At 43.7% G+C, this 21,655-nt stretch overlaps 2 protein-coding genes across 3 annotated transcripts in view; one reads left to right on the forward strand and one right to left on the reverse strand.

Moving 5' to 3' along the window:
- PLBD1 (phospholipase B domain containing 1) overlaps window positions 1-5,246 on the forward strand; it is a 38,791-nt gene extending 33,545 nt beyond the window's left edge. The window contains exons 9-11 of the mRNA XM_042050885.1: window positions 1,503-1,688; window positions 3,377-3,483; window positions 4,995-5,246. Coding sequence (XP_041906819.1) covers window positions 1,503-1,688; window positions 3,377-3,483; window positions 4,995-5,162 — 461 coding nt within the window. The 3' untranslated portion in view covers window positions 5,163-5,246. The remainder of the gene's footprint in view (window positions 1-1,502; window positions 1,689-3,376; window positions 3,484-4,994) is intronic.
- Window positions 5,247-9,024: 3,778 nt separating this feature from the next.
- Window positions 9,025-21,655, reverse strand: part of LOC121675414 (activating transcription factor 7 interacting protein) — an 88,564-nt gene continuing 75,933 nt past the window's right edge. Inside the window, exons 12-15 of one of the 2 annotated variants that reach the window (XM_042050883.1) lie at window positions 19,245-19,421; window positions 18,172-18,357; window positions 15,768-15,877; window positions 9,025-14,375 (exon numbers count right to left, since the gene is read on the reverse strand). In XM_042050883.1, coding sequence (XP_041906817.1) covers window positions 13,959-14,375; window positions 15,768-15,877; window positions 18,172-18,357; window positions 19,245-19,421 — 890 coding nt within the window. In that variant the 3' untranslated portion in view covers window positions 9,025-13,958. Of the gene's footprint in view, window positions 14,376-15,767; window positions 15,878-18,171; window positions 18,358-19,244; window positions 19,425-21,655 lie in introns of both variants that reach the window. The other variant, XM_042050882.1, reaches the window with a different exon arrangement.

Consider the following 21,655-nt stretch of genomic DNA (forward strand, 5'->3'; position numbering starts at 1 on the left):
CAAAAAGTTTTTCCAGGTGGGAGAAGGAGGTCATCTGTACGCACTGCATTCATGTGAGACAATAGCACCTTTTTGAATCACAACTAAACGGAAGCTGATGTATCTGTATCCTCTGGCCTGCATCATTAGAGGCTGGAAAGTTGCTAATTTCTGAAGGACGCCTGTATTACAACATAGCCTGTACACAACCTATTTCCTTCAGGTAGGCTCTAGGTCACGTAAGCAAATGCCAGCAGACAGGGTATTCCTGTCTTCCCTATCCTAGGCAGGACCCAAGCTGGTGAGGCCTCCACTCCGGCAGTGTTCTATAGCTTATGCTGTCTGCGTATCTGTCCTTCAGGAAGTCTGGTTTGTATTTGTGTGTATTGCTCCCAGTGAGTTCCTTGAGCACCTTACAGCCAGACTTCTCACATTGTGCTGGGCTGATGTTAATATGTGGAGCCCTGCATTTACCAGTGCCTAGATAGTAAATCTCTAAGCCAGATCCCGATGTGTGTGATTTGAGAATGAACAACAGGGAATGTTAGTGCTTTGGAGACAATTTGAAAGTGTGCTACTCTTGGGCCTAGCTCATGTTATATACTTGCTGCGTAAAAACCAGAAAAAGTTAAATGTTAAGGTATAGGTATCTATTCTTACTTATTCCAGGACTTCCTATACCCAGATTCTGACCTGGAAGGTCTCTGGGCTCTTTACAATAGCTTTCTACAGTGGTCTTGTTTCAGGCAGTTTTATGTCACCTACCTAAAACTCTTCTCTGGAATTCTGCCTGGCATCCTTTGCTCTTCAGAGTTAACAAAACTGCAGGATTGCTTTTGGAGAAGTTAGAGCAGGGCTCTGCTCTGCTGATGAATCACTTAACCTTCAAAGGCAGCTACTGGCAACTGTGCAGCAATCCCCTTTCTTTCTTATCACTCTGTGCAATCCCCACTGCACAAAGCGTGTGTGTGCTGGCATGCCTGCTGTTCACTCCAAGTAGCTCTGTGGTCCGAGTGTGTTTGTGTGTGTCAGTCCATCCCTGACATCTCAGCATGGTGTGTTACTCTGCTTTGGTGAGATGGAAGGGGGCAAAACCAGAGTGAATTCAAACCTCTCAAGGTTTGAATTCAAACCCCTCTGAAGTTTGGTGGAGATAAACGATCTTGTAGTCCTTTGAGATTCAACAGGGAAACGTCTGCAAGAGGGCTGTGGCCACGCTGCATGTTCACCTCAGGCTCCTGCAAGTCTGATCTCAGCTGTTTTGCAGGATGAGTCCTGAGGGTGGAAGTCTGGGGGCGGGTTGCCTGGGTACACACAGTCTCCAGTGGTGTTGCACTGGGAGTCAACCCTGGTCATGCTGCAAGTGACTGTTGCCTTACTGTGTTCAAACCAGTTTTCTGTGTTGTTCCTCGACATGCTGCTAAAGTAATGCAACATGGAAAATTACTGATTTTCTTTTCTGATATAAGCAAGAGCATCCAGCTTTTCTAAGTGATTAACAGATTGGGGTTTGTCTCTGGCAGGTTACTGGCCTTCGTACAATATCCCTTTCCATGAAAAGATTTACAATCTCAGTGGGTATGCATCATACGTTGTCAAGTATGGCATGGATTTCTCCTACGAGCTTGCTCCAAGAGCAAAAATCTTCCGTCGAGACCAGGGCAAGGTGACCAGCTTGGAAAGCATGAAGTACATCATGAGATACAACAGTAAGACACATGCTTGTGTACTGTGGAGCTGATCTTCATGAGCAGTGTTACTTTTATTTCTTGGATTATAGTGGGAAGCTGCAGCCTCTCCTACAGATCAGTTATATTGCCCTAAACGCAGAATACGCACAAAGCAAAAAGGTAACACAAGCTTATTTTCGAGGTAGGAAACTGGGCTAAAATTGCTCTATCAAGAACAGGGCCTCCTTGGGCTTGCCGTTTGACTTTTCCAGAAATCTTCTGACTCCAAGAGAGAGTACTCCAAGAGTCTTTATGGGCTGCTGTCACCTAATACATCTACAGCCTGTCAATCTTGAAAGCCTTAAATCCTAAGCAACAGTTAGATGAGATCAGACCAGAGAATTTACTGTAAAACTTAAGGTCTTTTTCCATGGTCAGGCAAATGGTCTTTTGCAGGCGGGATAGAGTTAATTTTCCTAGTGGTTAATACAGTACTGTATTTTGGATTTAGTGTGAGAATAATGTTGATAGTTTAAGCATTATTTAACACACTGATGTTTTAGTTGTTGATAAGTCAAGGACTTTTCAGTTTCCCATGCTCTGCCAGCGAGCAGGTGCACAGGAAGCTGGGAGAGCATGGCCAGGACATCTGACCTGAAGTGGCCAAAGGGGTATTCCATACCATTGTACCTCATGCTTATTGTGTAAACTGGGGAGAATTTGCTGGAAGGGGCTGATTACTGCTCAGGGATGGGCATGGCATTGGTCAGCAAGTGGTGAGCAATTGTATTGTGAATCACTTGTTTCTCTTGAGGTTTATTCCTCCCTCCCTCCTCTTTTAAATTTTTATTATTAACTTTATTTCAGTTATTAAAATTGTTGTTATCTCAACCCCTGGTTCTTACCTTTTTCTGATTCTGCTCCCCATCCCATGAGGGGTGGGGTTTGGAGGGAAGTGGATGAGCAGTGTTGTGTGGTACTTAGTTGCCAGCAGGGGTTTAACCAGGACAGTAGGTAATGCTCTGTAGTTTTTCCCTGATAGGGTTCTCCTTAACTGGATTAAACCCAGCTTAATTAACTTCTGGCTAAACCCATCTCACAGTACTGATAGCTGTAGATGCTGTGTTTTCAGTCCCAATTATAGGGAGCTTGCTGATTACTGGGCTTGAGGTTTGGGAGGCCTCTCCCAGGGTGGGGTATCGTTCCTGTCTGGACTGTGAGTAGCAGTGAGCTCGTAGATGCTGAGACTTGTCCACCTTCCCCTCCTGGCTTGCAGCTACTGCAGTGGGTGTTCGAAGGTTTTGGTCCTTGACACTTATTTTAATCCAGAGCAGGAAAAAAAAGGCTCTCATTGCTGCATTTCCCCCTCTCCCCACCCTACCTGCCACTTCCCTTTCTCTTCTGCTTTTCTCTCGTGACAAAGTTTCTACAAGCTTTCGTCATGTGGAATTTCATCAGGTGGAACTGCAGATGCTTGTGGTTAGAGGTTGGCAGTGGTGCCCCTGGGATGCAGAAGTAGCTGTATGGTCTTGGATTAGGAGCTTGTCTACTTAATGTCCTGTCTTGAGCACTGACTTGTACCTGGGGAGAAGCACAAGAGCAATGTGACAGAGTGCAATTACCCAGCTTTTAGTGGCTCCAGTACTCAGCATCACCTTCTTGTTAGGGGACTAACTTCTTTTGTTTCCTTCCTTCCTTCCTGCCCTTCCCACTACACTTCACCCCAGACTATCAGCGTGATCCTTATGCTGAACACAATCCTTGCAACACCATTTGCTGCCGGGAAGACCTGAATCCTTCTTTACCAGTGCCTGCAGGCTGCTATGACTCCAAGGTAAATTACCTCAATTTCAACATCTGCTGAATGTTTGCTGCAGACTGTTTGAGCTCCTGTCAGACCTGTAGCATGTTTCCCTGCACTAGAGCAAGCATGGCCAGGCATGTCTGTTCCCTCTTTTCATGCTGTCCCAGTTCTTGGGCACATCCTCAGATGGGAATTCTCTGCAGTCTCATTTCCTGTCCCTGACATCAGTCCTGGCACAGTGGCAGAGGATTTGGGGGGGAGGTGTATGAAACAACTACATCCATGGGATCCTGTGGTGTTCAGGGGTTAAACCCTAAAGCCTTACAGCAGGAAATGAGTCTTCAGCTCACTCAGGGAAGGAGACTGTTGTACAGCCTCAGCCTCCTGTTCATGAGGACTGTGTGGGTGCCTCCCAGAGCCCACAGGAATGCGGTCTCAATTTAGCTTTACATTTACAGCAGCCTAGCTCCTCTAGTAAGCCACTCTGCTCTGGGGCTCCACCTCTCTGCAAAACTGCTTTCTGAGAAGTTTGGTGAAGTTTTGCATTTTAGGGGGGGTGTGGGAAAATCCTTAGACCCACTGTCCTGGAGAAAGCAGCATTTATTTTAGGCAGGTTATATGGTATTTTCACTGTGAAGAGCAATGCCCAAGTAAGCAACTGTGCAGCCCTGGTGTGCTGAGAAGTTGTACAGTGTTTTATCCTGTGGGGCCCAGCCTGCTGCATTTCTGGATTACGAGTTTGGTTGCTAGGATGGGCCTGGGGAGGTTATTTTGGTATCTCCATTGCTGCATCCAGCGAGCTGCCTGTTGCAGTGGACAGTAGTGGGAGGCTCCCAGAGCTGGGTAATATAAGAGGAATGCAGAAAAGGGGTGTGTAGAGGGGTCTGGTAAGTGAGTGATCAGTGCATGCTGTGGTGTCTTAGCCAGATGGTTAGGCAAGGGGAATGGGCTGGGCTGGGGGTGGAACAGGGTGTTGAAAGAAATAACCCAGAGCGGAGGCCAAACCTGTTTTAGCCGTAAACCCTACAGGCAATTTTAGGGTCCTAGTTTGGAAAGGTAGAGCAGGCTGGGAACCTCTTTGGAGACAATGAAGGAACAGGGCAGAGTCTGGGTAGCAATATTAACTCTGTGCTGCCTTTCCCCATTCCTGAATTACCCTGATATGCCCCAGAGGATGGCCCAAGTGCTCAACATGCAGCAGAGTTTAGACCAGACACCCTCATCTTCCTGCTGTAGCCCCATAAACCCAGGGAGGCTTGCCCTGCGGGCAGATGCACGAACTGGCTCTTTCAGCCTGGCTAGTGCAAGGGCTAGAGGGCAAGTGTGGGCTTGTGCTTTGCTGCTGTCATTCAGCACTGGCTGCTGCATGGCCGGAGATGCCTCTGCGAAGGGGAGGAATTGCTGCATGTGTGTGTTTCCCTCTGCTCGCTTCCCTCACCTTACTGTTATCAAATCTCCTGGAGCTGTTCCTGCTGTCTGGGATGGGGACGTGTCGAACCTCACGCTGCCCTTTTGCCCCGGGTTCCTGTCCTTTGTTCCAGGTGTCAGATTTCCGCCTGGCTGCAGCGTTCACAGCCTCTGCCATCAATGGCCCTCCGGTGCAGGGCGGTCTCCCTGTCTTCACCTGGAGACGGTTCAACCGCACACGGCACCAGGGCCTGCCGGAGTCATACAACTTCGATTTTGTCACCATGAGGCCAATCCTGTAAAACCAGCATCAAGAGCCACAAGTGGAGTTTTTTTTAATGGAAATTTTATTTCTTGTATGTAATAAATCGACCTGGATGTCCACATCCCTGTGCCTTACCTGCCTTCCCATGTCCTGCCTGCTGGGCACTCTGTACTGATACTGGCTGCCCCACTGCAGCCCAATGCACATTCCTTTCTTCTGAGCTGTTTGGGTGGCCCTTCCTCTGACTAGGATTGATGAGAAGCAAGTGGCTCAGCTTTCTGTTGATCTGAGCAATCATCACAGCTGTTCCCAGAGCAGGAGTGAGGAGCAGTGCCACCAGTGAGAGTGATCTGTTTCTAGTAGCAACATGGGACCTGTCTTCAGGGCTGAGCCAAGCCAGGTGGCTGCTTTGGGCCGTGATGGCCTTACCTCAGTGCTGGCTTGATGTCTGCCTTTTGTCTCAGTAGTGTGCTGCAAGTCGCTTCCCATCCAGGAATGTCACTAGCAGAGAAAGTCAAGGGTGTGTTCTCCATGGCAGATCAGTCTGGAGTGTACAGGATGTGACTTTCAGTGGCATTGTCAAGACTTCCTTTGAGTGGCCAAAGCAGCTGGCAATGTCAGGCTGCAAAAGAGGGTGAAGGGAAGCAGCCTGATGCTTTGGAAATGCCCCTGCCCCAGGCTGCAGAGACAGCAGTGTGACACAATGGATCTCTTACAAGGGATCTCTCTCTTGGAAGGGATCAGCCCATGCAGTTGCTCGGTAACATCTTTGCTTGCTCCCTCGGCTGGGGCAGGGGAATGTGACAGATGGCTGTGAGCACCAGGGCTGTGCACATGACCCTTAGTTACCTGTGTTTACGCCAAGGAGTCGAGTCACTGGGCTGTTTTGTGCTAGATGCTTTATGTATAATTAAGTCAAAAAAAATAAACAGCTCTTTCCTCATGTCCTTGATGGTCCAAGCTAAACAGTGCACAGCACTGCCCTGTGTTACGAAGGTGAAGAATGACGAGCAGTGTGAGGTTTTAATGAAGCCTCTAGAGTTTAGCTTCTGTGATGGGGAAGGGAGTGAGTTACTGCAATATGGGTGAGGTTCTACCCTAACTATTTGGCTGTGACTGTAGGCTGATTTTTGCCAAGGGAAGAGGGAGACCAGAAGTTACAGCAAAGCTGTTGATGATGAAAAATCCATGAAGGTACTGAAGTGATTTGTTTGCTGAGGTAGAAGGAGGTAGGTGTGAGATGCTGTGTGCAGAGACCTTCTCCATATGGTGGTGGAGCCACTGCCACAGATTGGATTGAATTGACCTGGATCGAACAGGCTGCAACAAGCATTAAGGATAACACATAAGGAATGGAGCTGGGTCACAAAGAGCAGAGCAAGGATCTGAGCTGCCAGCAACAGAGGCCCAAGAATCAGCTGCTTGCTTGAAACTGGAAGCACAGAGGGGCTGGAGGATGGCTTGACTTCACTGTCACTCCTAGACAATGCAGCAACACTGCGGGATGTATTTACTGCTTTTTCAGACAAGTTTATATACTGTTTAAAAGTTGGTCCCCAGGAACCAGGAAATTGCCAGTGGATTACTGCAGTGAACAGTGTTCTTCACCCAGCTAGATGCTTCCACGTGCAGGGAGAGGAGCTATGTGGTACATGTGAAGTGCCCATGACATGGCAAATATGCCTGGAAATGGCAGCTCTGCCTTCTCTCACCTTGAGCCACCTACCCTGAGGCGTGTCCTGCTTTGTGCTCCAAGCCAGAGTTGTGGGAGAACAGAGCTCTACTTTTGAGAGTCCCTTTCTATAAGTATTTACATCAGTGGGACCTTGTGAGCCTTAGGACTCCAATCCATGTGCCTGTGACTATTTTTTTTTGCCCTTCCTCTTGCTGTGCTGTCCTATGTGCTTCCTTTGTTGGCAGGCCAGCCAGGGTTGATCTGCCAGTCCTGACCACAGCAGCCAGTTCCTCTTCCCTGTACAGCTGCATCAGTGACCAGAAGAGAAGGCTTTGATAGGGCTGCATGGCCCTGTAGGCAGGTGCAAAAGAACTGACAGCTTCAGTCTCAGATGGCTGTGTGAAGTTTAAAGGTCTCTTTGAGTATCTTACTTCCTTCTGCAGATCCCACTTGGGGGAAAAAAAAAAAAAAAAGGCATGCTCTAAGCAGAGGATTTGTGGCAGAAGCTGCCCCCTTTTTCATACCCTGCTTCCAGGTTTTTCCAAGTCCTGTGGCTTCTGACTCTTTAACATCAGGTTTCCAGGTTTGGCTGAAGAGGGACTTACTTGGTGCAGAGATGGAGGTGGGAGGTGGTTGGGATAAATCTCTCTTGCCATAATGAAAAATCCTGTTCAGTCAATGCCTAGAGGAAATTACTCCTCTTAGCAGGACCATCAAAATTGTCACATCTAATGCAAACTTTCACATGTTTTACCATCCTCCTTTTCTGAAATCAGTAGCAAACTCACCCCTCCTGGTTCTACTGGTCATACCCTGCACGGCCTCAGCTCTTACAGGGACCACAGTCTGGCACAGCCCCCTCTGCTCTGTGGCAGGAGACACCTGGGTAAGGTCTTACCAGTGCCTGCCCAGGCCAGACTGCACAGTACTTCCAGGGAGAAACCAACAGCACTCCTTTGGCAGTGTCCTGGTGCTGTGCTGCTGGCTCAGATTTGCTTCTCAGGCAGCTGCTGGGGTATTTTTCAGTTTCCTTAGTAGAGGCATCAGTGGTGTGCAGAAATGGACTTTTCTGTTTGTACATTCTGCTCTGGGGCTGTAGCACTTCTTTGCAGACCTACCATGGAGTGTGTGCCAGAGCCACCGTGCAGCAAACAGCAAGTGTTCTTGCAGGTTCACATTCTCACTTTGCTTTACTTCTGCAGGAACTGCAATTACAGCAGTGCTTGAGCAGAGTAGTTTTGCTGTATTTGATGATAAAACACAGGTTCTATGCTACGTGCAGTACATATACTCGGTCTAAATAGGTAGCTTGAGAAACTCAGGACTTTCAAGTGGGCTTGTGCTGAGGCATCACTTCACAAGAGTCCATCATCTTCTGGTCAGTGACTTGAAGCCAATTTTAGTAAGTGCAAGGAAACTAATTATTACCATCACAAATTAATTATATGCCCTTGAAGTACAGGCTCAGCACTAATTCAGGGTAGGCATGTCAGTAACTCCATGTTCTAAGTACTTTGAGTTCTCTACCATTTGGCAGCAGAGTTGGGTCCAAGAGGCAGATTTTCCCAGACTGCCTTCTAGTCCAGCTGTTTATTGGTCCCAAATGAGTTGCACAACATCTCTCATGGTGCTGTTCCTGGCTTCTGCCCTTGAGAAAGAGGTGGGTGGGGAGAGCCCTTCATGATGCCTGCACTGAAACATGCTTTTATTAATCCTGATTTCATTATCCCCGAGTGATGCACTTAGTGCTGTGCACAGCAGCTGCTCCCTGGCCGGGTGAGTCAGCCCTCATGCTTGAAGGGTGCTCTGAAAAACTCCGGCGCTTTGTCCAAAGCCTGGTGCTGAAAGAATGACCATTGTTTCACAAGTCAAACCCGGCCTCCTGGAGGGCAAGGAGAGTAGCACCAGCAACAGGATTTCCATTCCTGTATCCGTCTGGGGCAACTTTGGGGTGCAAGCCACTTGATTCTGTCTGTCCAAGCATTGCAGAAATGCACGGATGGTGACTTTCCTGAAGTTAGAGCATTGCTTTGGTTTTTTCCTTCTGTGAGGGGAACACCATGCTGTTGGCTTGCTGGGACTGACCAAGAGCCAAACCCTTGCTGCTCAATGTTACTTGAGAAAGGTGGCAACACCTCTGAAGAAAAGGAGCAGGCTTTGGGCTCTTTTTTTGAGAGAGTTGCCTCCTGAGGTGACAGAAATTAAGCACAGATGACTCAAAATGTTAAAAACCCAGTAGTTTTATTTCAAAGTATAAATTCCAGGCTTGTCAGACAAAACCCCACTACAGTTAACACAGACACACACTAATCTACAGTACATACAAAAATGGGGAAAGCTGGCAACTGCCCAGTTTAAATTGGACATTAAATCAGTCCTACAGTTTTTCTTTTGTATTTACAAGTCCAGCTGCAAAACAAAACAAGAAATCAGTTTTGGAGTTTCCCAACAAAGGATTTTGCACATTTGACTCCTGATAGCCAATAAATTACTAAAGCTGAACAGGAATGCCTGAACAGCTACTACTCAGCTATCTTATTTACAGCTATACCCTATTTATTTAAGACAGCATTTTAAATATATATATGTGTATATATATATATATACATACATATATATATGTGTATATGTGTATAAAAGAGAAGAAAAGAATGCTCAGCCTGCTTAATGACAATGAGAAAGAAAGATGCATTTTTAACTTAAAAGGGATGAAAAGGAAAATTAATTGATTTGCTTTCTCCTACCTATCCTTATTTTTTTCCTTCTCCTCTCAGAAGGTGTTTGGAAGGGAATAGATTGTATGGCAGGGCTGGCTTAGTGTCACTTGATCTCTTCTCCCTCTGATGTTTTCATACAACGCCCACCCCTACCCAAATCAACAAATTAAAAAAATATATATTTAATATATCAAGCTTCTATTTAAAATATCTGCATAGATATTTTTGACAAAAGGAGAATACTCAAAGAGTTTATAAGAAGGCAGAATCACAGCTTGATTTTGTACAGTGTATGCAATACTCATCCTGGGGAATGGCTGTTTAGGGAGCAGGAACAGACATGACCCATCCCTACATCTAATACAAATTTTAATTTACTGTACATTTGAGACAAACAGCATCAAGGAAGAGCCGAAGTGACTGTTTGTTACACTACAAAATGATGTTCAGATCCTACTACTGAGCTCAGTCGTGGTCCCAGTGAAGACTCAGGGGTTTTGCCTTTGTTTTCAAAGGAAGCAGGGTAAGACCCCTTAATTTTACAGGGAGAATGTCATGGATGTTTCGTGCTAAAAGCCTTGGGAATGGGTGTCTCAGTGCTTGTGCTCAGTGATCTAACGAGGCCAAGGGCAGCACAAACAATTGCAAGGAGTAAAGTCTGAGACCAACTGCTACTCACAGGGAAGCTGCTGGGAGCATGGAAATAATTGCAGGCTGAAAGATCTGCATGCTTGTGTTTTCTGAAGCTGCCACTGCAGACACAGTACAGATGCTGTAGCTGCAGTCTGTCCCTTCCTAGGATTTATGGTTTTGTATCCAATAAACTTTTTTAGACATACAGCAATATAAAGGAGGCCAGTGAAACTGTAACTAGGAGAAATGCAGAACAGCATTTTGCCATCAGCACTCCACAGCAGGGCTCCTCTCCCAAGTAGATGAACTAACTCAAATTACTTTCAACCTGGACATCCAGATGCCCTTGTATCACACAGAGAAAACAACCCAAACCTAAAACACACCAGAAAGTAAATGAGGATGGAAAACACAGCTGTAGCCAGTGCTGTGTTTGCTAAAACATGGGCAAGTCGGTCCAATGTGGTACTGCTGGAATATCATGTACCCGGAGGCAGCAGCAAAACACAGTCAGGAACAACTTTATACCAAGCTATTGAAAGATGGAAAAACTTGCATGAAGTGCAGAGAAGAAACCAAACCCAACACTTCCACTTAAAAGCCATATAGAAATTTTTAGCATATTTAAAAGTGGATTATTGGACGGCTTCAGCGATTGACTCTTTTCATTAATGAAGAGACCAGTCTAGAAGCACATTATTAACACACCTGTACTGAATGTTGCCAAATATTTTGGTAATACTTTCAAATAAAGTTTTCCAAATGAAACAAATTGTTTCTGATTCATTGTTGCTTGCAGAAATTTAGTTTCTCAGTATCTTTATTCTTTCTGGGAGGTACAGGATAATAAAACCACCAGCCACTCAACTACATGGGGAAAAGTGCCATGAGGTAAGGAATTAAGCACTACTCCTGTTAGCAAACTCACTGCAGAGATCTGCTCCATGGTGACAGTGACTTCACAAAAATGGCATCGTTCTCTCTTTGAGCATCAGTGATTTAGGGACCAGCTCCCTTGAAGGTCTCCACACCAAACTGGGCATCTCAAAGTCAAGCCATGCTTTATCACGTACTTCACCACCAGTACTTGCTCAAGATACTGAAATCAGACCTTTAACAGCCCTGCTGGGATGAAAAAACAGGGAAGTGATCTTTCACCCTGGAGCTGCAATCTTTGATCAACAATGGTGCCTTGCAAAATCCTGCCAAAGTAACGGAACTGCTGCCACACAGACCAGAAATGGATCTATTAAGACAGAAGCCAGTTTTTACAATCAGTTCAGTGAAGAACTAAATCTTTACTAAATAAATATGAGTTTTCTTTCTCTAATGATGCAGCCCACAAAACCTCCAAATGGAATGACAGACCATCCCTAATAATACCTTCATTGGAGGAAAGAAAACAATTCTAATGCAGGACTTGCACCCCTTGCCTATCCCAAACAAGACAAACCTAAGAACAAAGGAGATCTAAATGCAAACTTAAGCTACAGCAAAGCTCATGTATAGTTTGGGCTGGAATCACAACTAAATAAATGGCGTAAGTTCAAGGTTGTATCCTCATGTTTATTTTAACTTTCAAACCATAAAAATTCATAGTACTGATACAGCCAATGGCTCTTTGGTACCACCTCAAAGACACATTAACAAAAAATTGGCAAGGGACTTGATAGCCATTAACTGGAAAGAATTGTTCTAATCTCTACTACAGAACTGTCTTTGTAAGAACCCACATTTAGTCTATTTCCATAGACAGACTAAATACATTATTAAATAATTATTCCTTGAAATAAGCAAACAGAACATTTACTTGAACATAGAAAAATTGAAGGTATTGTTGATTATTGGCACCAGAAATACTGGGACCACTGCAGATCAAAGGAAAGGTTACGTATTTTTCATACAGTGTGAACCTTCTCTGATGACACTTGGATTTAGCCAGAATTTTTGCTTGCCCAAATGGACAGAACTGTTATATTTTTAAATGCAATTTTCCATACAGAGAATATCCATTACTCACCTGACAGAAGTGACACTCCCAGCTACATGAAGTAGTGCAGTAAACCACACAGAGGTCTACAGTGCCATTTCTATCACCGTAAAATTTCTAAAAAAAGGAACAACTACAGAACCCATAATCTCATAGCATATTTCATGAGCCCTGTTTGGGGATTTAATTTCTCTGACACTTTTCCAATCTTGCTTCACACTTCCAACATGTTGGTTTTGAGAAAGAGAGCATTGAGATGGAAAAATGCAGCTTTGCTGTATGATGAAGTGGATTAAAAAAAAAGAAACTGTCCCCTCCAAACTAAATTGTTTGGTTCTGTTGGGCAGCAGTGCAACTGAAAATTGCCAAAATCAAAACCCTCCATGTATTTTCTTATCCAGGTGTATTACAGTTTTGTTCTGCAAACAGCAAGTTTAACATGTCAGTGATAGTGGGGGAGATGCACCAATTTATTATCTCAAAAGCATCATGAAAGCATCTATTAACATTTGCAGTTGGTCTAAAATAGTTTCTAAACTCCCTTGGCTGTGTTTGCTTTCCGCAGAGGCAGGCAGGTGATGGGAGACAAAAGCAGACTGGGAAGCCAACTCCTCCTTTTGTACTTAGCATCCACATGAGTGCAAACAGGTAGAAGCTTTCATGGTGCTGTACCACAGGGGTTTCTTCTTTGGCTGAATTGCAGCATACAGCTTTCCCAAAAGAACCAGGAAAGGCTCTGGTGGAAAAGAATGTCTGTATACTCAATATTCTTGACAGGACAAAAACAACTACTCAAGAATTACAGTGAGGAAAGGGTTGAATGACACTGCAGATAAGAACAAATTCACCATCAGCAGATGTTACACTTTCTTGTCTTTACAGAAATAATAACTACTGCAGGCCTGAAAAATGAGAAGCACTGATAACGACTGGAAAGGTAAAGGGAAAAAGAACTTCAAGCAAATAAAAGAACACCACAAGGTATCCAGCTACATTTTATTTCTGAAATTATTCTTTAAGGCACAAAATAAATCTAAAAAATAGGGCTGGATGTATGAGGGGAGGGGCAGAGAAATTGTCTGAACTAGTGAGGTCTGAATGCAGTCTTTCCAATCCAGTTTCAGATCTGATCTGGTAATGCTCCCAGGGCGAGTGCGGGAGGATGGTGAAAACAGAGGAGCATTCTTACTTAGAGAGGTAGGAGGTTGTGGGGTGATTTATTATTTTTTTCCACCACCTCCAAATTTACACACATACTGGGCCAGACTCAAGTTCCCTTCCCTCCCCTCAGAGAGCTTATTACAGTTTGTAAGGTAAGACCAGACTGCTCGAGCCTCCAGTACAAAAAGACCTTGAATCACCCTTCATGTCACAGCCTGTTCACAGAATGGTGGGGGGCAAGAGGCAGATCGTTCTTGCCCTTGTGTTGGTGTCTCAATAGACATTACAGATGTGTATGTTTTGCTTAAGACAAATTGCAATTTACTATTTTGTTTCCACTCTGAAGCAGAATCCCAGGCATTTGGGATGCCCTTGGATAAAGGATAGTAGGTATCTAGGTAGAACACCTGTCATGGAAGGAAAACCAAAATTTTCAAATGGCCCATGACATGAACTATTCAGAAAAAACAGGCTCTTGCTGCAGGGTAAACTTTATTTTTCTTTTGGTTCTGAACTGATGTAGTGTATCACACAACTGTCTAAAATAATCCTGCAGAGTGGATTTAAAGGTGAATTACATGCATGAGATCAACCCCTCCCAAAACTGGGGTAATTCTTGGTAGCAGGACAGGTTTAACGGGTCCAAAGATCTCTAGTTTAACTGCTCTGGGAAGAGATCACATCTGTGGACTGGGGGTCACAGAAGGGTCCAAAGCGTCCATAGACATCCTTAGCCCGGACTGCAAAGTAGTATTTGCTGCCAGACACGAACTGTGTCAGAGTGCACGCCATGGGCAGTGGCAGGGCCTTCACCTCTCCGATCTTCTTCCACTGCGAGGGCATAGTGGCACTGGGGTCCTCGTGGTAGGCGTACAGGTGGTAACTGTCCACAGTGGCACAGCTCCGGTCCACCTCCATCACGCTCCACGACAGCACAATCCCGTTCTGGCTCTGTACCCGGGCCAGCTTCAGCTGTGGCTTTTGAGGCGGAGAAGTGTTGGCAGCTTCGGGGGGCAGACGTGGTGGCTGTGGTGCCTCTGGAAGTGGGGCGGGATGTACGGGGCGTGGTGGCTCCTAAGCAGCATAAGAGCAATAAGGGAAAGGTCAGAGTCTACAGCAATGGAAGGAGGCTTTAATTCAGAATTTCCCAGATAACTGGAAGCAGATGAGCCTGCAATCACCCAGCCATCCCAACTCTCAGTCCTGTGTGCGGAGGCAAGGCAGCAGCAGCAAATGATGAGAAGGGGTGGGACCAAGGATACTATAAATTCATAAGTTATTCTCATATAAATCCCTAGTTGTGCAAATGATCACTGCCACAGTAATTTCCCTATACCCTCTTTGCTTCCCAGCCAGGAGGAGATGGACTGAACGCTGTGCCCTTTACCAGGACTGAGCAGGCAGGTTCACAATGACTTTGAGCCAATCTACATTTGAGCTGCTGTTCCCACATTACCCAACACACCCCAGGCAGGGCATTAAGCTGACAACTCATCATCTTTTCCACAGGTAGGTATTCAGCCACAGAAGGAAGAAAGAATGTGGCACCATTACCCTATCACCTTAAATTGATCACAAAAGCTCAGCCTCACCTTCCAGAAAATTTTGAAATAAGGGCACAAATGTGTTTTTTCAGTGATATTTCTTTTTTATACTGCAAAAACAGTCCTACGTCTCATATTAGTTAAGATGAATTCAGGAATGTCGTTACCATGCTTCAAGCCTGGGGTCTTTCAGGTTGGAATCTGGGGTAGTTTTTGGCATCTTAAGTGTTCTGTGTAATATTTGCTTCATTTATTCTCATTATTTATCACCGGGGAGTGCATTAAGTTGACGGTGTCTAGACTGAAAGGATGGTAAGCCACCTTCTTGGCAATATATTTACCATTTCAGGGTACCATAAGTAATGTAACTGCCCAACAGTGAGTGTACAGGCAATGTATTTGCAATTAAATTAAATGAGTCAGAGAAAATTCTCAAATTCTTATCAAAGGGGGTTTTAGGTGATGAAGGAGTAATCACCCTCAACATTGACTAAAAACTCTGAAATTTGGGAGTTGGCAACCTTGGGGATTTTGTGTGTACCTTGTTCTCCAACCTCAGTTTTGCAAACTGCTGTACTGAAAAACTGGTCATCCAATTCATAGCCAAAGCATGACTAAACGTTTGACTGCCAGTTCTTCTGTACCCTTGACTCCATGAGTCACCTGCAGACAACTCAAGCACTATTTCTCAGTATGTTCTGGTAATTTGGAGAAGGCCAGGGTGAGCTAACAGATTGCACAGCTTGTACTATTCTGGGCAGGAGTTGCTGTAGCTGGCTAGGTGGTGCCCTGCATGAGAACTGGCTGAGAAGTGTTAACAAGGCATTTCACTGTTCTGCAGCTCACACTAAGAGCAGCCTGAGAGTCCCACTGCAGAGACAAGGCTGTACATTGCCTCAGGTGATTTGAACACCCCACTCACAGTGTGCGCTTGCGGCGGTCGATGGTGCACCGTGAGCTGAGGAGCTCCAGAGCCCAGAGCCAGCCCGTTGTTCACCACGTAGGTTGTCTGAGGCATTCGCACTGTCATACCTGCAAGGAGAACAACAAACACTGTGAGTATTCAGTACTTAGGGGCAGCTAAACAGAACACTGGAAGACCAGCCCCTTGGTTCAGCAGCTGAATGAAGCCAAATTTCAGACAGACTCCTCCGGCTGCCAGCGGACTGATGAAGCACTGCACAACAACAAAATCACCTCCCAGCCCCTGAAGCTGTAAAAGTGAGAGAGAGTGAGCGCTTGTGTTTGCAGAAGGGACATAATGTTTGAGGAGATTGACAGCTGGATTGACAATCTCACAGAATCAGATCTGAAACTAGTCAGAATTTACCTGTGAGAATATTATAGTGAGGAGAAGTGTGGGAGATACAGGGAGCTTAAGTATGAAAAGAAAAATTACATCATTTTGGGATTCAGAAAGGAAAAGAGAAATGCTGCTGCAGCACAATGTTATCCACTCAGAAGGCTGTGCTGTGGATGGCACTGAAGGCAAAAAAAGCTAAGTCACTGTCCAAGAAGCTTGTCCTCCCTCACAGAACATCTCTCGTCAGATTCCATGATGGACACTACTCACAGGCATCACCATTTCAGTTGTTCCCAGCAAACTGACCTGCCTGGCACGAATAAATCAGACAGTTTTATAGCCCTGTAACTAACATCCAAAACTCCTGCAAGTTACCAGGTTTTCATTTTATATCACAGCTAATTCTCTTAAGTAACATTTTATCTACTCACTGTTGGACGTGTATGTTCTATGAACTCAAAGCTTTTGCTCATTGTTATGGGTTGCCCAGGGTGTCCTTCCATTTCTGTCTAGAAATACAAGATTTGGGGCAATCTCTACCACACCCTAGTTCCACACTTGTGTGTGACTGAAGCATTCTAATACTCCGGAAGACAAGCTCACAGAGCAACGCATTATCGGGAAACCACAGCTATTACATGGCAATTTCTTCTCTCTATAAACACTCATCAAGCTACAGTCCGTAGGGGATGAGTGTCAGAAGTCTGTGTGATCTGCAAGTCCAAGGCAGGGAGCTCAGAGTGCTAAATCTTAATGTTTTTATTATAAAGTGCTAAACACCAGGTAGGTGCCTTACATCTTCTTCCTATTGGAATCTAAGAAGCTGATGAAGCTGTGCAAACTCCTGTGGGATAAACAGTCATCTGAGCTGGCTACTTCTCATCTATGAGAATCCAGTAAGATATGCTCGTTTAGTATGACTGTAGTTCTGTCTCAGGAAATTACAACCATCTGAACATGGTCAGAAATGCCTTAATAAGATATAAGATACAAACATAGCATCATTTCTGGATAGGTATACTACTCACTTGAGGCAGAAGTACAAAACTGCAATTTCCAAAACACTTTGGATGGGTTCTCACAGCCAATCTTTCAAAGACAAAGTGCAGCGATCTTACACCAGAAGCATCTGCTACTGGCACTAAAGGCTGTTGCAATGATAATATAAACCAATACACATCAGTAGCAGCATCACTACCAGGACATCACTAAAGTAGGCTCATACTCAGTGCACTAAAATAGGGAAATTTACGTTGAACACAAAGGTCTTAAAATAACCATAGTGTAGAAATTGTGGGGAGCAAAAGTAGGGCAGTTAAAATCCACCACTTTGTAACAAAATATCATTTAAGTTCTTTATTTTTGGCATCTATTACTCATTTCAGAAAATGAGTTTACTGCTAGAAGAAGGTATCAGTTATGCATTTGCAAGTAAAGGGGAATTTGCCAACATCTCTCCTCAAGGAAACTCAAGCATGTATTAATTTCTGATATATCCAGTGAGAAATTTAATCTCTTCAGGCCTTGAGACAGGAAGAAAATTTGCTGAGCACAGGACATCAGAGATTGTTAAGGAATTACATTAGGATGCCTGATAGAAATGTAACTTTTAGACAGGAAATCAAACAAGATTTTCTACATAAGTATATTTTAAATTTCCACCATAATAAAAAAATGTTCTTTATCTTTCTCAGAACAGTGGCACATGTCTCATTACCTTCCACTACCTTGTAAAGTATGGGACATGTCAATCACAGATGCTTAACTGGCAGAGCTAGTGCCTGGGATGACTTAAATCCAATTTTTCCTCATTCACATAGCTGCAGGTAGAATTTCTTAGTAGCCTAAGAATTTTCTCAAGTCTGTAAGCTGGGGAAAAAAACCCCTAACCTCTCTAACTAGGACCAGTATTGTAAAAAGACCAAACAACAAACCCAAATCAAAAAACTAAATGCCACATCCATCAGGTGGATCATACCAGCTGTGTCACAGTAAGAAGCACATGGAAGGAATCATCCCCTACCTCCAGTCTGTGGCGTGACTGGCCTTAAGCCTGGGCTGGTCATGACTGCTCCTCTTACAGGATTCTGAGCTGGTGGTGCAGGAATAGTGGTATAGACCACCTGATGCTTAGAAGGGGTTCTTGGGATAGGAAGCTTGGGAACAGCTGGAGCCATGGGTTGATGAGTTACATTCACTGTTGTCGAAGCTGAAAAAGACAGAGCACACCATAAACCTGAATTCCATGTCGAAGCCATATGCCTGTTCCAGAGTACACATCTCCTCTGGAAAACTGACTCATCTGCGCCATGTAAAATAAAAACTGTCTCTGTCTGCTTTGGGTAATGCAAGAAAAGTGAAAACAGCCTAAACAGTATTTTCACCTGAAATAATAAAGTCTATATATATACAGCTTCCTAACTGGAAAGATAAAGATAGTATCTCCCCACTCCCTGCAAAGGTCCTGCATATAAGCACAGTGGGAGAATATAAAATCCACCAAAGAGTCTGCAGAACACAGCAGTCATAAGATAATTCCAGTGCCAACTAATCTTCAACAATCATATACAGAAAAAGAATAAAAGAAAGAAAAAAAGAAGATCTATGTTTCTTTAGAAAGGGGAAAACATAATCACACTACAAAGTAATATTTAAGTAGGGATAGAACTTCAATGTCAGCCTTGCCATTCCCTCTGCCAGAAGAATTAACTGCCAAGTGCATAGGAACAGATGTAGGAGTGATGCTGATAATGTTTTTTCCACCATTACTTAAAGAAGGTACAGGTTTATTCTCCCTCAGTTTTACCAACAACAGTATATTTAATAATTTCCATGACCATCCTTAGCATGATTTCTTCCTCTCCATGGAATTAAATTGATCCTGGATTCTTTCCAAATCAATAGTACTATCTTTCCCCTTTATCAGTTTAAAAGAAAAAAATGTTATGGGAAACTGACTAGAATGAAAGATTATGAAGTGACTCCAACATCCTGAATATTCACTTAAAAAGATTAGCACAATGTAGAACACACAGCAGTCTAATTAAAGAAGAAAAGCAGCCACTGCACTCACACAGTGATGTCAAATGAAATTACCTGTGGGTAATACATGTATGGTGGTCTGTGAAGGGCCACTTGTTGGCACACCTGGCTGCTGTACAGGGCTCGGCTGCAAAGGTGGCAATGGCTGCAGGGGTCGAGTCAAGGGCTGGGTGGGTATGCTCAGTCCTGTCACAGGTACCTGGCTCTGGTTCTGCTTCTGCTTCTTGCCATCTGCTTTAAAATAAATGGAACTTATAGACAATAGCAAACAGAAATTTTCATTTCTGAATCACTGTTTGAAACCCTTTTGTCCCTCTCCCATTTACAGACTGGTGAGGATATTCAAAGCATGACATTTCTCTAACCTTTTTGTTTATGCAAACATATCTGAAGAAAACTCATTCAATTCTCCTCGTCTTCACCACCGCACTCTCTCCCCTGCCCAGACACACTCCACAATGTTTTATTCTATCATCATGAAGTCTGCATATTTCAGTGCAATTTGGAAACCTGAATTCAATGGAACACTATGCCAAAGTCTTTAAAGTTTCTATTAAAAAAAAAAATCCTAAAACCTTTAAAAGGCCTAAACACTGCAGTACTCAATTAAATTTAGTTCCCTAAAGAAGTCTTGCCTACTTTTGATGTTTCCCTTTGTTCAATCTGTCAGTCCTGTTGCTGCTATTTTGAATTTTCATGATATTTACTTAAAAAAGGTGAAATCACTTTATTATTTATAGAAAACTTTAAAAAGAAAATCTGTTTTATCACACTGACACCCTCCTCGTCATGACTTACTGACTTGTGATACTGACAAATACTGCCTGTGTCTGTAGTTTACCACAGCAATACTTCTTCCTGCTTTAGTTTGTTTGTGACTACATAAAATATTCATTAGAGTGCAAGTCTGTATCTAATTAAGACTTGGCCCAAGTTGAATAAAGAAGAATTGAGAAGCTTTCATCTGGATAGTTCAGCTACATTAAATTAGTAATGGGCAGAGGAGGCACCACTGAAGAGCTAAAACACACAAGATAGAAGAGTAGATTTTAAGGGCAGTCACTCAGAAGGATTCTTCCCTAATAAAACTGTACATGCATCAGCCACTAATTTATTAAAAGAGCATAGAATATAAAGAAGAAAATATATAAATACTCATTTTACTCTTGAGAAAATATAACAATATAGTGAGGATGACATAAAAAATGTTCAATTAAGTATACCAACTAGATTTCAAAGCATTAAGAACAGGGCTAATGCCACCATAGCTCAAAATATTAGCAGTTTGAGATTATTTTGATAGTCTCACTGAGCTGTGTTTAACACTAACTACTACAGCTTGAAGTAGCAGTACCCTTCACAAACTGCTGCATGATTCTATGAGACACAATTACAGAATCACAGAATCATCAAGGTTGGAAGAGACCTTCAAGATCATCTAGTCCAACCATCAACCCAGCACCAGCATAACCATGCCCAGACCATATCCCCAAAATTCAAGACCTCAAAAATAAAACACAGTATGAATTGCAGCCCATATTGTCTTTCTGTAGACTCAACAGCCAAGCTACTTCACTGAAGCCATTTGATGAAAATATAATGTTCTTTTCTTCATTTGAAGTCTCTAAAAGGAGCTGTGAAGGGATGCTCATTTTGAAAACAAAAGGTGAGATGCTTCCTGCGCTTCTATCAACTAACAGGCCCTGTGATTGGTTCAAGCTTCTTTTGTTTTCCCCAAGTATGAGAACTTTCCCAGTGTTCAGTAAACTACTTGACTCCGAAGGGATTCCTACAGAGATGCATACATCTGTTTACTTCAAATATTTACAGACTGATGCACAGCTCAACTACCACTGAATAATTCCAGTGATGTGAGTACACTCTTAGTCATGACTTGGAAGATGCACTTACAATCCAACAAGCAAAAACCTTTAAAGAATACTGCTGTAAATGTGCTTCAAGGAAAGAGGACAATCTCGACAAATGTGAGGGCTTTTCCAGTTCTGCTTTTGTCTTGAATTTCACACAGAGCAATTTCATTTACCCTTGACAAATCAAGAAGAGCCCTGCTGACATTCCAGTGACTGGAAACTAGGTCAGCATTGCACCAGCCACTGGAAATGATGACAGATAACCAACTAGACTTCATTAAATAAATGGACACAAATGGCAAAGGCTATTTAAGTAAAAAAACCAGCAAGGAAGACTGGGTACATAGTAAGCACAGGGCTAAGGTTAGAAGTAATCATGCAACAGTTGCAATATTAAATGAACACAGCATCATATTCACAACAAATGTGGACCTAGAGGAGACAGAAAAATATGATTTATGGAAATGAGCATAAAATTGAAATTTTTACTACTGGAGGTGTAAGCAGAACTCCTAATCTAAAACAAAAATGGAAAAGAAGAGGGGCTAATTTCCACGCCAGAAACAGCCTATAACACTGCAGTTATAGCACAAA

This window comes from Corvus kubaryi, unplaced genomic scaffold, assembly GCF_017639235.1.
Source record: "Corvus kubaryi isolate FWS band 111438036 unplaced genomic scaffold, C.kubaryi_AGA036_p1.0 74, whole genome shotgun sequence".
Classification (NCBI taxonomy): domain Eukaryota; kingdom Metazoa; phylum Chordata; class Aves; order Passeriformes; family Corvidae; genus Corvus; species Corvus kubaryi.